At 40.6% G+C, this 17,103-nt stretch overlaps 1 protein-coding gene across 1 annotated transcript; it reads right to left on the reverse strand.

Annotated features, from left to right (window-relative positions):
* Window positions 1–13,944: 13,944 nt before the first annotated feature.
* On the reverse strand, window positions 13,945–15,885 carry LOC110508673 (C-C chemokine receptor type 3). The gene is made up of 2 exons (XM_021589382.2): window positions 15,777–15,885; window positions 13,945–15,513 (listed from the first exon to the last, which is right to left on the reverse strand). The coding sequence occupies exon 2, from the start codon at window positions 15,493–15,495 to the stop codon at window positions 14,407–14,409; it is 1,089 nt and encodes a 362-aa protein (XP_021445057.2). The 5' UTR covers window positions 15,496–15,513; window positions 15,777–15,885; the 3' UTR covers window positions 13,945–14,406.
* Window positions 15,886–17,103: the final 1,218 nt, after the last annotated feature.

The following is a 17,103-nucleotide window of genomic DNA, read 5'->3' on the forward strand; positions in this document are numbered from 1 at the left end:
TAAATCTAGACTTGGTTTCCTCTATCGTAATTGCTCCTCTTTCACCCCAGCTGCCAAACTAACGCTGATTCAGATGACCATCCTACCCATGCTAGATTACGGAGGCATTATTAATAGTTTGGCAGGTAAGGGTGCTCTCGAGCGGCTAGATATTCTTTATCATTCGGCCATAAGATTTGCCAGCAATGCTCCTTATAGGACACATCACTGCACTCTATACTCCTCTGTAAACTGGTCATCTCTGTATACCCATCATCCTCCACATACACATCCTCCACATCCTCATCCTCCACATACAACACCCGTTCTCCCAGTCACATTCTGTTAAAGGTCCCCAAAGCGCACACATCCCTGGGTCGCTTGTCTTTTCAGTTTGTTGCAGCTAGCGACTGGAACGAGCTTCAACAAACACTCGGTGAACAGTTTTATCTCAATCTCTTCATTTGGAGACTCCATCATAGACCCTCTTACTGACATTTGTGGCTGCTTTGCGTGATGTATTGTTGTCTCTACCTTCTTGACCTTTGTGCTGTTGTCTGCCCAATAATGTTTGTACCATGTTCTGTGCTGCTACCAATTTGTGTTGCTACCATGTTGTTGTCATGTTGTGTAGATACCATGCTGTGTTGTCGTGTGTTGTTGCCTTGCTATGTTGTTGTCTTAGGTCTCTCTTTATGTGGTGTTGTGTTGTCTCTGTCATGATGTGTGTTTTGTCCTATATTTATATATTTTGTATTTTTAATCCCAGCCCCCATCCCCATAGGAGGCCTTTTGGTAGGCTGTCATTGTAAATAAGAATTTGTTCTTAAAACTGACTTGCCTAGTTAAATAATGGTTAAATAATATAAAAAAATACAATCTTTATATTCATATAGCCTAGGGGCTTTGTATCGTCTTATCTGTCATGTTTGGGATTGTGTTGCTCTATTATGTGGACACTTTAATTTTTATTTTATGTTGAGTTGCCCTGGTTGTGTCAGTATACAGTAACTTTTAACAGCAACTACCCCTAAAAACAACTTCTCATTTTTAAAACGGCCTATGTTGCATCGATATGAGTCAGAAACACTTATTCTACTATCAAAATTGACTACAAAGTGTAAGTAGGATCATTTTGGTCATGGAAGTCAGTTTTGTCCAAAACTGAGTTTTGTGTGATTTGTGGCTGTGACCATCACAATGTAAATTAAGGATGGGTTTGTTTTAATCCTGCCCACAACTGGCAGCACACAAATAATCAGACATTCTGGGGTGCAGCTGCACGTGACTCGATCTTCTGTGGTAAATTTAGGTTGACTTTGGATATCCCTATTGTAGCCTTTCTTAAAGTATGGTGGGTCGCGACATGTCATAGTAATTATTTAGGGAATTGATTTGGCCAAGTGCAACTGCGCTCTCTGTTCAGTGCGCTCTCTGCTTTGCGGCGGTCTCTGCTCAGTGTGGCAGTTGCGCGAAAGTTATGGTGGTTAACCAGAATTTTTTCTGGAGTTATCTTGAAGATCACTCCGCAACACGCTGCAGCGCTGTCTTTCGACAGCAGATGATGCACTGTCAGCCACTGATTTGTCATTCCCACTCGCCTAATGGACTCATGCTAGCAACAAGTTCTGACTGAGCTCAATAGTCATGAAAAGCCAATACACCGATGAGTTTCTCTTTCATATAAACTTTGAGAATTAACGAGGAGCTCCCTCAATGTGTTTTGTGCGGGTGTAACGGATGTGAAACGGCTAGCTTAGTTAGCGTGGGCGCTAAATAGCGTTTCAATCAGTGACGTCACTTGCTCTGAGACTTGAAGTAGTAGTTCCCCTTGCTCTGCAAGGGCCGCGGCTTTTGTGGCGCGATGGGTAACGATGCTTCGAGGGTGACTGTTGATGTGTGCAGAAGGTCCCTAGTTCGCGCCCGGGTATGGGCGAGGGGACGGTCTAAATTTGTACTGTTACACGGGGAAGTGCTTAGTAATGAGTCAATCAAAACGAACAAGTTCATATAACGCCACGTCCTGACCAAACATCCAGGCACAACATAACGGTACACTCGGAGTTATTTCAGAACAGGGCAGAATGCTTCAGGAAACAGTGCTTCGACTAGCAAGGCATTGTTGTCATTTTATAAAAGGTGATGATAAGCAGAAATAAGGGAGTACTTTCTCATAGTATAATATGTGCGTTTCTCTTTCAAATAATCCCCTGGCCTTGTACAAAGCTAACAGGTAATGTTAGCCAAGCAAGTTAACTAGCTGCTGATAGTGCAATCCTAAATAACAGTACAGATGATGACAAATGATCAGGCCAACTGTACATCTTACTGTAGAAATTATTGTTGAGAACAAGTCTAGGTTGGAACCGTTGCTGTTAAAATACAAGTCATTTTTTATTCTGAACTGGAATAAACTGATTGAAGCAAGATACTTTTTGGGGCAAACACACACTGTTCTGGATTCCTTATATACAGCAGGAAGCAGTCTCCTGCCTGACTGAGAAAGCAGTAGATGTTCTGGTCCAGTTTGGCACCACATATCTATGTCAGTCAGGGTTCTCAACTCTGGATTACTTAAAAAAACAAGTACAGAAACAGTCTCAATGCAGAGCATGACCTCAGTGTTGCACTGTCAAAAACAGAGCCCAGAATAGACATGCTTGTTGAAAACTTCCACCAGCCACACACCTCTCATTAGGAATGTGTGTGTGTGTTTTCTGGAATACATCCGTGTGATTTAAAATTTTAAAAACTATGTTTTTTATTTAAATTGAACATTTATTTAACTCGGCAAGTCAGTTAAGAACAAATCATTATTTACAATGACGGCCAAACCTGGACGACACTGGGATAATTGTGCTCTGCTCTTTGGGACTCCCAATCATGCCCGGATGTGATACAGCCTGGATTAATCAGTTTATTCCAGTTCAGAAAAAAACATGACTTCTATTTTAACAGCAACCGCTCCAACCTAGACTTTCTTTCAACAATAATTTCTACATTGAGATGTACTGTAGGACTGATAATTTTTCATCTTCATCTGTACTGTTATTTAGGGTTGCACTATCAAAAAGCCAGCGTGTCTGTTCTGTTATGCATCCGTGTCATGTGATCAATCAGTTTGTTCCAGTTCAGAATGAAAATGATTTATTGAATTTTAACAGCAAAAGTTCCAACCTAGACGGATATGTAAGAGTGTTTTTAATGGGGGAAAATAAACATAAATAGCTATTTATATGGCTAATTAATGTCATTGTTATTTGTTTTTGTCTATATTACATTTGTTTTAGGCATAAGGGCAATGAAATGTACCAATATTTAGTTGCATAAGCTCCTAAGCTTGGGTCACAGGAAAACACTTAATTTCTCATTTGGGTCCCAGGATGAAAATGTAGTTTGTACCATTTTTTTTTCTTATACGAAAATGTTAGTAGTTAGGAACCATCTGTAAATTACATTATGTACATGTTTCAATATGTAAAAAATCCCAAAACTCAAAATTTCAATGGAAATTTCAACCTCAAACAAAATATAAATTGTAGAAATTCCTATACAAATATTTAAGCATTTAATGAGAACTAAAAGGTGTGCAACATCAAAATATTGTCTCATGTACATTGTGCATGAGTCAGTTGGACATAAGCCGTCTGGCGCTAATTGTCAAAATAATTTGTCTAACTCTTCCCACCTGCGAACACGCACGCGAGACACTCAAATCAAACCACACCCCGAAACCAACTCACATTTGAATTCAGTCAGGGACGCTAGCATTTCTTATTTAACTAAATCTAAAACGAGGCCAAATCAGGGAATGCAGTCGCCTTTTTTAAAACCAACTAATAACATGTTGCACTTCTACCTTGCTACCTTTCAGATGAGCCAAGGATGGTAGATGGTAGGGAAGAAGAGGATTTTGGTAAACCATACACAGGCCCAAAACAAGTTAATCTAACCCAGTATCCCCTTGACGTTTTGGATTGCAAAACTAAACAAATACGTTAAAAAAGACAGAGACAGCAACAGAAGAATAGGTGATGGAGAGAGACACCATACAAGACCCAGAGACAGCAACAGAAGAATAGGTGATGGAGAGAGACACCATACAAGACCCAGAGACAGCAACAGAAGAATAGGTGATGGAGAGAGATGCCATACAAGACCCAGAGACAGCAACAGAAGAATAGGTGATGGAGAGAGACACCATACAAGACCCAGAGACAGCAACAGAAGAATAGGTGATGGAGAGAGAAACCATACAAGACCCAGAGACAGCAACAGAAGAATAGGTGATGGAGAGAGACACCATACAAGACCCAGAGACAGCAACAGAAGAATATTTGGGTGATGTTTTTCTTTCTTTCCTGAGTAGCCTCGTTTCACAGCCAAAAATTAACGTAAACCATCTAGTGTTCAGCGAAATAACAACACAATGTCAAATGCAGGTAGCCTAGTCAAATAATGAACATCCAATCACATTAACCGTTACTCTCTCGCGGGAAACCTTCATTCACTCTTACGCAGACATTTAGAAATAAAAGATGACAATTTGAAAAATAAGCCACCAGAGTTTTTTGAGCGAGAATAAAGACGACTTTCGAGTAGTAAGACATGTATAAACGCAACAGATACCATTAATAAGAAGGGGCTAGAAGCATCTTATATGGTTAGCTACCGAGTGGCTAGGACAGGCAAGCCCCATACTATTGTGGAGGACTTAATTATTCCTGCTGCTGGCAATATGGCTGGGACAATGCTGGGGGAAAAGGCCAAAAAAACTATACAGACACTCACTCCCTTCATCAGTCAACACTGTTTCACGACGCATCAGTGACAACGCTGGAGATGTTTTGAAACAATTACGGCTTCACATACAAGCCAGTGAATTATATGCATTGCAGCTGGATGAGTCAACAGACGTGGTGGGCCTGGCATGGCTCCTGGTATATGTCCTCTACGTTTATGGGGGGTCAATTAAGGAAGACATTCTCTTCTGCAAACCACTGGAAACCAGGACAACATGAAATCATATGTGTATGTATATATATTTTTTGAATATTTTATTTTTGCATTTTCCAATTAAGAACATTCAAAACAAAAGTGAAAAGATATTAGACAACGATAGGACAAAGTGACAGTAACAGACGAGCGTAACAAAAATAAATAAATAATTATAATTATATAAACAAACATACAATAAGAAAAAAAATTATAACGAGACATTGGATCACCTGCCGTAGGCTACATATTATACATTACGTGTGAAACATTTTGTGAGGATTATATATAGATTCAAACAATGAGATGTGGGGGGAGATTCTCCATATAGTCAATAAAAGGTTGCCAAATTCTGTAAAATGTCTTTAACTTATTCCTCAAGCAGTAAGTGATTTTCTCCAAAGGGATACAACTATTAACTTCCGATAGCCACATTGCAACTGGCAGGGAGGAATCCAATTTCCATTTCAAGGCAATACATTTCTTGGCAATCGCTAGCAATATTTCTGTTAGTTTTATAGTATGGCTTTGCCTAAGATTGGTGTTAGTAAAGTTAACCAGTAGACAGACCTCCGGGTCTAAAGGGAATGCAACCCCATGAATTGAGGATATGGTATCGTATACCCCCTGCCAGAAACCGTGTAGTTTTGAACACTGCCAAGTGGAATGGAGGAATGTTCCTTCATCTGAGCCACATCTAAAACATAGGGAAGAGATATCTGGGTTGAAATTGTGCAGTCTAGATGGGGTGATATAGAGCTGATGGAGGAAATTAAACTGGACCAGTCTGTATCTGGAGTTCAATGTGGATGTAACACCATCCCTGCATAGGTCACTCCATAGATCCTCATCAAGATCAATACCCAGATCTTTTTCCCATCTAAGTCGGGGTTTATCTAGCCCAGGCAGTGTTAGTCCTGACATAAGACCATCGTATACACGGGAAATGGTCTTGAACAGTGGTTGGTCTGCGTGGCAGAGTTGTTCAATAGGTGACATCTTAGGTAGGTTCCATTGTCCCTTGAGAGTCACCCTAATAAAGTTTCGTAGTTGTAGGTAGCTAAAGAAGTCCCTGTTAGGCAAGTGGTATTTCTGTTTCAGCTGATCAAAAGACATAAGAACTCCCTCTTCGTAACAATGTTCCAGAAGAGTGATCCCCTTATCAGACCATGGTCTAAAGTTACTATTCTGGAAAAACATAGGGATCAATCTATTGTTCCATAAAGGGGTTTTAGGGGAAAGGAATCCCCCTCGTCCGAACAGCTCATGCAGTTTGCACCATGCCAGGACAGAATGTATGATTAAAGGGTTGTCTGTGATGGTTTTTATAGATTTTCTGTCCCATTTGTAAAACAATTCTGCGCCAGTGTCATCATTTACCTCAAGCTTTTCAATGTTCAACCATGAGGGAGAGGGACCATTGTCAAACCTCTGAGCCAGAAACCTAGACTGTACAGCCCAGTAGTACATTCTAAAATTGGGGAGGTTTAAGCCCCCTTGACTGTAATCAAGGGTCAGTTTATCCAGGCCAAAAAAGAGTAGTCCCTATCCTGTGGGTGCAACTGTCTCCAGATGTCTAGTAAATTGAGATCTTTCATGAATGACATGGTGAGCTTGCCGGCTTTGGTAAGAAGTGAGGGTTTATCAGAAGACCTATCAAGAACTGTATCTAAGCAAAAATTAAAATCTCCAACCAGTAGCCATCCTGGTGGTGCTTGAGCAACCTGAAGGAAGACATTCTGAATAAGCATATGGTCATCGAAGTTAGGAGCATAAATATTCAATAGGGTCCAAGACTCTGAAAACATATGCCCCTGCACCAAAACAAACCTGCCAGAGGGATCAGAGATGGTGTTGTTGATGCAGAAGGGGATGTGTCTACTTTTGCAGTTCCTCTTGCTTTGGAGTTAAAAGAGGATGCAAAAACTTGTCCTACCCATTCCCTCTTCAATTTCTTGTGTTCACTGGCTGTAAGATGTGTTTCTTGTAAAAACACAATGTCAGCCTTTAATTTATTAAGGTATGTATAGACTCTTTTCCTTGTAGAGATACGTTGCTGCTCGCTTTCCATCTTGCTCTTACTAGCTAAACCTTGGCGTAAACTAAAACCTGCGAGCTCTCTAAATTGAAAACAAACGTTGTGAATAGATATTTATGGCTGAATATTTACTGCCCACGGTAAGGGATGCTTGAGTCTCTTTTCGAAAGATTAACATAAATGAGGGGGAAGCAGTGGGCCTAAGCCCACTTATTGCTTCGCCCAGTAGATATGGACTAAACCAAAATATACTCTCCTGTAAATGTAATAGAACTCACCCCGGGAAGATACGGTTAGTTGAAAATGTACAAATCAATTATAGTGACCGGGAGATACCAGCAGTTCAATCCGGATAAGAGAAAACAAACAAACTGCATTTTATCCCCCAGAGAGACCGTCCTGGCTCAGACGTTGTTCAGTTCTTTGAGAAAAGTGTGCACTTCTCCCGGGGTGTTAAAGGCTTTGGCCTTTGTACTGAACTTTCATCCGCGCAGGGTGGATGAGGTAGCCGGTGATGTTCTTCTCCTTCAGTGCTTTGGCGGCAGGTCTGAACTGCTTGCGACGTCTGGCGAGATCCGCTCTCATATCTGGGAAAACGATGGTGATGTCCCCTTTGGCTCTTGCGAGTTGCAGTATCTTCTCTCTGTCTTGGAAACGGAGGAACCTGATCAGGACGGCTCGTAGGGGCTCATTTGGCCGGAGTTTCGGCGCTGATGTTCTGTGGGCGCGTTCGATTTCCAGCGGCTTGGTGAAGTTGATTATGCCTAGGACCTCCGGGATCCATTGAGTGAAGAAACCGGGTCATGCCACTTGCTGTCCTCTTTCAATCCCACCACACGGATATTACTACGTCTACTCTGGTTCTCCATCTGATCTACCTTGTTTTTGAGGTAGGCATTGTCCTTTTGCAGTTGTATCAAGACCTGGTCATGTCTAGCGATGGTATCTTCAACTGTGCTAATGCGCAACTCTGCCTCAGTCGTTCTCAAAAGGAGATCATTCATGGAGGATTTCAGGTCGTCAATGGAAGAATGGAGTTCAGCCAATTTCTTATCAATTTTCAGAGAAAGACCTCTGTTACCACCCTGAATTTCCCGGAGGAGAGTAGCCAGCATGTCGGCAGGTAAAAATAGAATAACTTTGAAGAGCTCGGTTTGTCAACGTCTGCTCAGCTCCGCGGCATCACGTGCTCCCCGAAATTATATTTTTTAAGTACTGTACAGCTTTGTGACATCAAATCGACTTTGGTGGTCAAGATGTGTTGGTATCTGTACTGATGGCGCAAAAGCTATGACAGGGAGACATAGTGGAGTGGTAACGCGCGTGCAAGCAGGTGCTCCCGACGCCACTTGGGTACACTGCAACATCCACCGAGAGGCTCTTGCTGCCAAGGGAATAACTGACAGCTTGAAATATGTTTTGGACACTGCAGTGAAAATGGTTAACTTTGTTAAAGCAAGGACCTTGAACTCTCTTGTATTTTCTGCATTATGCGAGCAGCGACCATGTAACGCTTTTAGAACATACAGAAGTGCGCTAGTTATCAAGGGGCAAAATATTGACACATTTTTTAAAATCGAGAGATGAGCTTAAAGTTTCTTTACTGACCATTATTTTCACTTGTCTGACTTTTTGCACGATGACGAGTTTCTCACACGACTGGCCTATCTGTGATGTTTTTTCTCACCTGAATGATCTGAATCTAGGATTACAGGGACTCTCCGCAACTATACTCAATGTGCGGGACAAAATTGAGGCTATGATGAAGTTGGATCTCTTTTCTGTCTGCATTAACAAGGACAACACATGGGTCTTTCCATTATTGTATGATTTTTTGTGTGCATTGAACTCAAGCTTACGGACAATGTCAAATGTGATATGGCGAAGCACCTGAGTGAGCTGGGGGCGCAATTACACAGGTACTTTCCCGAAAAGGACGACACAAACAAATGGATTCGTTATCCCTTTCATGCTCTGCCTCCAGTCCACTTACTGATATCTGAACAAGAGAGCCTCATTCAAATTGCAACAATTGGTTCTGTTAAAATGTAATTTAATTAGAAGCCACTACCAGATTTCTGGATAGGGCTGCGCTCAGAGTTTCTTAACTTGTCCTTATCGCGCTGTTAAGACACTGATGACCTTTGCAACCACGTACCTATGTGAGAGTGGATTCTCGGCCCTCACTAGCATGAAAACTAAATACAGAAAATGATTTAATTCTGAGCCTCTCTCAAATACAACCCATTATGTGGGTTATGTGTATCCTTTCAAGCCCACCCTTCTCTTTAACCTGTGGTGAGTTATTCACAATTTTTATGCTAGAGGGGGTACGCAGCTGGAGGTTGAATGTTTGAAGGGGTATGGAACTAAAAAAAGTTTGGGAATCACTGCACTATGTGATGAATAGTTCCAGCATCTGCCCATTACGTGTTGCATCCCCTTCCCTGAGACAAAGTCATTGCTTCTAAACGTAACAGACTATTTACAAAAGTCTGTTTTAATGCAGTATTTACAGTGCCTTGCGAAAGTATTCGGCCCCATTGAACTTTGCGACCCTTTGCCACATTTCAGGCTTCAGACATAAAGATATAAAACTGTATTTTTTTGTGAAGAATCAACAACAAGTGGGACACAATCATGAAGTGGAACGACATTTATTGGATATTTCAAACTTTTTTAACAAATCAAAAACTGAAAAATTGGTCGTGCAAAATTATTCAGCCCCCTTAAGTTAATACTTTGTAGCGCCACCTTTTGCTGCGATTACAGCTGTAAGTCGCTTGGGGTATGTCTCTATCAGTTTTGCACATCGAGAGACTGAAATTTTTTCCCATTCCTCCTTGCAAAACAGCTCGAGCTCAGTGAGGTTGGATGGAGAGCATTTGTGAACAGCAGTTTTCAGTTCTTTCCACAGATTTTCGATTGTATTCAGGTCTGGACTTTGACTTGGCCATTCTAACACCTGGATATGTTTATTTTTGAACCATTCCATTGTAGATTTTGCTTTATGTTTTGGATCATTGTCTTGTTGGAAGACAAATCTCCGTCCCAGTCTCAGGTCTTTTGCAGACTCCATCAGGTTTTCTTCCAGAATGGTCCTGTATTTGGCTCCATCCATCTTCCCATCAATTTGAACCATCTTCCCTGTCCCTGCTAAAGAAAAGCAGGCCCAAACCATGATGCTGCCACCACCATGTTTGACAGTGGGGATGGTATGTTCAGCTGTGTTGCTTTTACGCCAAACATAACGTTTTGCATTGTTGCCAAAAAGTTCAATTTTGGTTTCATCTGACCAGAGCACCTTCTTCCACATGTTTGGTGTGTCTCCCAGGTGGCTTGTGGCAAACTTTAAACAACACTTTTTATGGATATCTTTAAGAAATGGCTTTCTTCTTGCCACTCTTCCATAAAGGCCAGATTTGTGCAATATACGACTGATTGTTGTCCTATGGACAGAGTCTCCCACCTCAGCTGTAGATCTCTGCAGTTCATCCAGAGTGATCATGGGCCTCTTGGCTGCATCTCTGATCAGTCTTCTCCTTGTATGAGCTGAAAGTTTAGAGGGACGGCCAGGTCTTGGTAGATTTGCAGTGGTCTGATACTCCTTCCATTTCAATATTATCGCTTGCACAGTGCTCCTTGGGATGTTTAAAGCTTGGGAAATCTTTTTGTATCCAAATCCGGCTTTAAACTTCTTCACAACAGTATCTCGGACCTGCCTGGTGTGTTCCTTGTTCTTCATGATGCTCTCTGCGCTTTTAACGGACCTCTGAGACTATCACAGTGCAGGTGCATTTATACGGAGACTTGATTACACACAGGTGGATTGTTTTTATCATCACTAGTCATTTAGGTCAACATTGGATCATTCAGAGATCCTCACTGAACTTCTGGAGAGAGTTTGCTGCACTGAAAGTAAAGGGGGTGAATAATTTTGCACGCCCAATTTTTCAGTTTTTGATTTGTTAAAAAAGTTTGAAATATCCAATAAATGTCGTTCCACTTCATGATTGTGTCCCACTTGTTGTTGATTCTTCACAAAAAAATACAGTTTTATATCTTTATGTTTGAAGCCTGAAATGTGGCAAAAGGTCGCAAAGTTCAAGGGGGTTGAATACTTTCGCAAGGCACTGTATGTCTTGTACTGTTTTCCCTAACATTGTCTTCCTCTATGGTAACTAGGATTGGCTACCTGACTCCTATCAAGGCATATAATTGAGTTCTTTGTCGAAAAAGGACTTACTCTGTACTTTTGAATATGGTACTTTGCATCTTACTTGTGGTGTGACTCGTACATTCACACAAAAACAAAGGAAGTCCTTCTTGTAATGCTTGTATGTGGTTTTCTCACCTCTGTAAATTGAAACACTTATTGTAAGTCAGCATAACCATCTGGTAAACAACTGATGTACAATTCCACTGAAGAATGATGTTTGTAAGATTTTTCGGGCTGGCTTCTCGGACACATATTAAGCCGAGGAGAACCTCCAATGAGCATGCTTTTTATTCCAGGGCTAGGCGTAATCCCTTACCAGGGAACCATGTCATTCCAAAGATCATTTAGCTATTTGATTTGGAATTTTAAGACCCCTTGAAGTATAAAAAATATATAGAGTATATACAGTACCAGTCAAAAGTTTGGACACACTTACATATTCAAGAGATTTCCTTTAAATTGTACTATTTTCTTCACTGTAGAATAATATTGAAGACGTCAATGCTTTGAAATAAAACATATAGAATCATGTAGAAACCAAAAAAAGTGTTAAACAAATCAAAATCTATTTTAGATCCTTTAAAATAGCCATCCTTGATGACAGCTTTGCACACTCTTGGCATTATCTCAGCCAGCTTCATGAGGTAGTCACCTGGAATGCATTTCAATTAACAGGCGTTAATTTGTAGAATTTCTTTCCTTCTTAATGCGTGTGATCCAATCAGTTGTGTTATGACAAGATAGGGGTAGTATACAGAATATAGGCCTATTTGGTAAAATACCAAGTCCATATTATGGCAAGAACAGCTCAAATAAGCAAAGAGAAACAACTGTCCATCATTACTTTAAGACACGAAGGTCAGTCAATCCAGAAAATTTCAAGAACTTTTCAGCTCTCATGAGGACTGTCACAGGAAAAGAAGACCCAGAGTTACTTCTGCTGGAGAGGATACGTTCATTAGAGTTAACTACACTTCAGAATGCGGCCCAAATAAATGCTTCACAGAGTTCAAGTAACCGAGACATCTCAACATCAACTGTTCTGAGGAAACTGCGTGAATCAGGCCTTCATGGTCGAATTGCTGCAAAGAAACCACTACTAAAGGACACCAATAAGAAGAAGAAGAAGAGACTTGCTTGGGCCAAGAAACATGAGCAATGGACATTTAGACCGGTGGAAGTCTGTCCTTAGGTCTGATGAGTCCAAATTTGAGATTTTTGTTTCCAACCGGCGAGTCTTTGTGAGACGCAGAGTAGGTGAATGGATGATCTCTGCATGTGTGGTTCCCACTGTGAAGCATGGAGGAGGAGGTGTGATGGTGTGGGGGTGCTTTGCTGGTGACAGTGTGATTTTATTTAGAATTCAAGGCACACTTAACTAGCATTGCTACCATAGCATTCTGCAGTGATACGCCATCCCATCCGGTTTGCGCTTAGTGGGACTATCATTTGTTTTTCAACAGGCCAATGACCCAACACACCAGGCTATGTACAGGCTATTTGACCAATAATGAGAGTTGTGGAGTGCTGCATCAGATGACCTGTTCTCCACAATCTCCGGACCTCAACCCAAATAAGATGGTTTGGGATAAGTCGGACCACAGAGTGAAGGAAAAGCAGCCAACAAGTGTTCAGTATATGTGGGAACTCCTTCAAGACTGTTGGAAAAGCATTCCAGGTTGAGAGAATGCCAAGAGTGTGCAAAGCTGTCATCAAGGCAAAGGGTGGCTACATTGAAGAATCTCAAATATAAAATGTTTTTGATTTGTTGGTCACTACATGATTCCAAATGTGTTATTTCATAGTTTTGATGTCTTCACTATTATTCTACAATGTAGAAATTTGTAAAAAAAATTAAGAAAAACCCTTGAATGAGTAGGTGTGTCCAAACTTTTGACTGGTACTGTAATATTTGCTGGAAACTTTTATTTAGCCTTACTGCTATTTGCCCGAGTGGCGCAGTGGTCTAAGACACTGCATCTCAGTGCTTGAGGCGTCACTACACACACCCTGGTTCAATCCAGGCTGTATCACAACCGGCCGTGATTGGGATTCCCAAAGGGCGGCTCACAATTGGCCCAGCATCATCCGGGTTTGGCCGGTGTAGGCCGTCATTGTAATAAGAATTTGTTCTTAACTGACTTGCCTAGTTAAATAAAAAAAATAATAAAAAAAAAATACAAATGCATTGACTAACAGATTCACTACATGGAACAGATAGCCCCCCCCCCATACCCCCCCCCCCCCCCCCCCCCCCCATACCCCCCCCCCAAAAAATGTGTCTGTCCTATATCTGAGAGACATCGGCTGTACAGATCGGCTGTACCGACTTCAGACAAGTCCTAAGACGCTTGTGGAGAACACCATCGTAATCTCGTACCAGGCAACCAGCTCAAAATGTTAAGCAAAGTGAGATTTGAAAAAAAGGTTGACTAACAGGATGTTCTCCAAGGTGTTTCTGTTAAGGGAAGTGTGAGAAGGGGAGTTCAGAGTAATGTCAAGAACAGCCTGCCCTGAAAATAGCTAGAGTGGAGAAATAGTTTTCTTTCACGATAGTTATGCCAACTAGAAAATGGTAGAGGCCTTGATAGTATGATGGAGCATAGAATATGCATCTCTCAAAACAGGTAGACCTAAATTCAGTTAGTCAACATTCAGAACCACATGCTATGAGTAAATACATTATTTCACAACTCTTTATTAATGTATTTTATCAACAATTTAATGCAAAGATAGTAGAGGGAGTTGTTCAAAAAGGGGACTTTTTTATTCTTATTTATCGATTGTGTTGCTCTGATGTGATCCAATAAAAATGATTGTTTAAAAAAACAAGGAAAGAAACAGCTCAAGCTCCTGAAGCAAATAAAATGTACACCTTCTTGTAAAAACAATTATAATATAAGCCATTTAGCAGACGCTTTTATCCAAAGCGAGTCCTGCGTGCAGACATTGATTCAAATATTTCAAACATCATTTGTATCTTTTGGTAATTTACAGTTTAGCAAAAAATGTTGAATAAATAAAGTCCGAAGCAAAATTACACAGAATAGAAATTACATGTTCAAATTGTATTGCTATGATTGAGAAATTCTTTGAGATAGTAAACATAAAACCCTCAAAAGTATATACCTTATTCACAATTTACATCAGTAATGGTTTAAAGACCAGTTCCTCTCTAGTATTCATACATGGTATGTGGGCTTTTCTGAGAAGTTGTTCTACTTTGGCTACTATGGCTAGTGTGGTTATGACTCTTCAGACATGGGAAATGCTTTGCAAGTAGTTTCCTAAAGTGGCTTTGAAACTTTTTCCCAACAAACGTGTAGAAAACAGGGCTTACACAACAGTAGAGGTATGCTATATTCCTAGTCACATACAGAGCGTAGTCAAGCACATCAGAGCATTCCTCAGAACTATGACTGTTGGAGATCTGGAGGGCTCTCAGCAGTATCACAATATTGTATGGGGTCCAGCACACGAAAAATGCAAATACAATCACAAAAATCAGCTTGACTGCCCTACACTTCTCTCTCATCCGGGTTGACATGATTCGGACTGTGATTCTAACATAGCAGTACATAACCATGGCCAAAGGAAGTAGAAAGAAGATAACAAACTGCTGATAGTAGCCCACCAGCTTCCATTTGTTCATGATCTCCTTGGAGAAGCCTGTCTCCTTACAAAAGTGTTCGGATTGAGAATCCTTCCAGACGTTGTACAGAACTAACTCCTTGACGCTGGCCAGAAGGCTGATACACCACACAACTGCCGAGGAGACGCAGGCGTAGATCTTCCTCCTCCGTTTGGCAGCGTTAATGGCATGGACCACAGCCAGGTATCGGTCAAAGGTCATGAGAGTGAGGAAGAGGATGGAGCTGTAGAATCCGATGAAGTACACGCTGCCCACCAGCTTGCACATGTATGGGCCAAAGATCCACTCAGAGGAGTGGTAAGTGGCCCAGAAGGGCAAACTGGACGCAAAGAGCAGGTCAGAGATGACCAGGTTAAGGAGGAAGATGTTGGTGACGGAAGTGAGCTTCTCGTATTTGTAGATAATGCATAGAACCAGCCCATTCCCAACCACACTCAGCAGGAAATTGATGGTGTAGAATGTTGGGATGAACTTGGCTCCAAATCTGTTTACCTCAGTTTTACCACACAGTTTCACAATATCATTCATGACATAGCTGGGGTCTACAGAGTCGTTATAATCTATATAATTGTCCTCATTCAAAAAAGCCAAGACGTCTTCATACTCCCCCATGGTTGTCAGTCTCTTAACCTGTTAAGAGGGTGTAAATATAGTGTTTTCATTTGATTTTATGGTCTGCTATTACCTCCTATATATTTACAAATTGCAAGTTAAAATGTTAAGTATATACAGTATATATGTAGTAAATGCCTAGGTATTATGCTTTAATTTCTTTAATTGCTTAAAATGATTTTAAGTAAATACTAGAAAGTACTCATTGTTACTACATAACTTATTGGTAAACAAGCTGCAAGTGGACTGGAAAATGAAGTGATACTTTATTAACAACTTACCAATGTGACCTTTCTGGGTGCTGATGTGATTGTCAGAAAGAAAGTAGTTTTTCTGTTCGTGTGTCAGCGCTAGTAGGTTGAATCTTTGTGTGTGAGAGTTGTTGCTACTGCTGAGATATGTGATATGTGATTAACTCCTCCCTAATAGCCTCCCTTACAAGGGGCTGTCTTAACACTGTTCAATACAGGAAGTTCTGGAACCTTATTCATCATTATAACCATAAAGGGTTGTAACATGGGATTCAATTTATAACAGAAGGTTTATTAAAAAAATACTTTACAGTCAACAGTGCTCTTTCTCTGACAAGGAAATACATGGAGAAATGTATACAATTGTTTTGAAATGCAGAAAACAAAAAAGAGAAAGACAATTGTATGAACTCGTCCAAAATATATAAAAAGTATTCAACAAACTGTATCCAAACAGCTCATCTGATAGAATGTTTTTCAAAATAAGATGGATGAAAGTTAACCAGGTCACACTATTTATGGGTACAACAGACAGAGGATGCATACTGAGAGAAAACATGTTCATTTCCTTCCAGCATGAAAACGGCTGTCTAGCAATGATCAACAATCAACTTGACAGAGCTTGAAGAATTAAAAAAAATAATATTGGGCAAATATTGTGCAATCCATGTGTGCAAAGCTCTTAGACTTACCAAAAAATACTCACAGCTGTAATCATCACCAAAGGTGCTACAAAGTAAATTACCTATATAATTGAGATATTTCTGTATTTAATTTTTTGTAAATTTGCAAACATTTCTAAAAACATGTTTTCCCTTTGTCATTATGGGGTATTGTGTCTAGATTGGTGAGATTTAAAAAAAAATTAAAGTCATTTAGAATTCAGGCAATATCACAACAAAATGTGGAATAAGTCAAGGGGTATGAATACTTTCTGAAGGCATTGTACATTAAACAAATTGTTTCCTTGGGTTTTATGCCAGTCCATTCGCTCCGTTCCAGACATTATTTTGAGCCATTCTCCCCTTCAACGGCTGTTGAACAGGACAATGACCCAAAGCGCAGCCCCAGCTTCTTCACTGTTGATGTTGAGACTGGTGTTTTGCGGGTACTATTTAATGAAGCTGCCAGTTGAGGACTTGTGAGGCATCTGTTTCTCAAACTAGACACTCTAATGTAATGTACTTACTTGTTCTCTGCTCAATTGTGCACCGGGGCCTCCCACTCCTCTTTCTATTCTGGTTAGAGCCAGTTTGCACAGTTCTGTGAAGGGAGTAGTACACAGCGTTGTGCGAGATTTTCAGTTTCTTGGCAATTCCTCGCATAGAATAGCCTTCATTTCTCAGAACAAGAATAG

This window comes from Oncorhynchus mykiss, chromosome 28, assembly GCF_013265735.2.
Source record: "Oncorhynchus mykiss isolate Arlee chromosome 28, USDA_OmykA_1.1, whole genome shotgun sequence".
NCBI classification, from domain to species: Eukaryota; Metazoa; Chordata; class Actinopteri; order Salmoniformes; family Salmonidae; genus Oncorhynchus; species Oncorhynchus mykiss.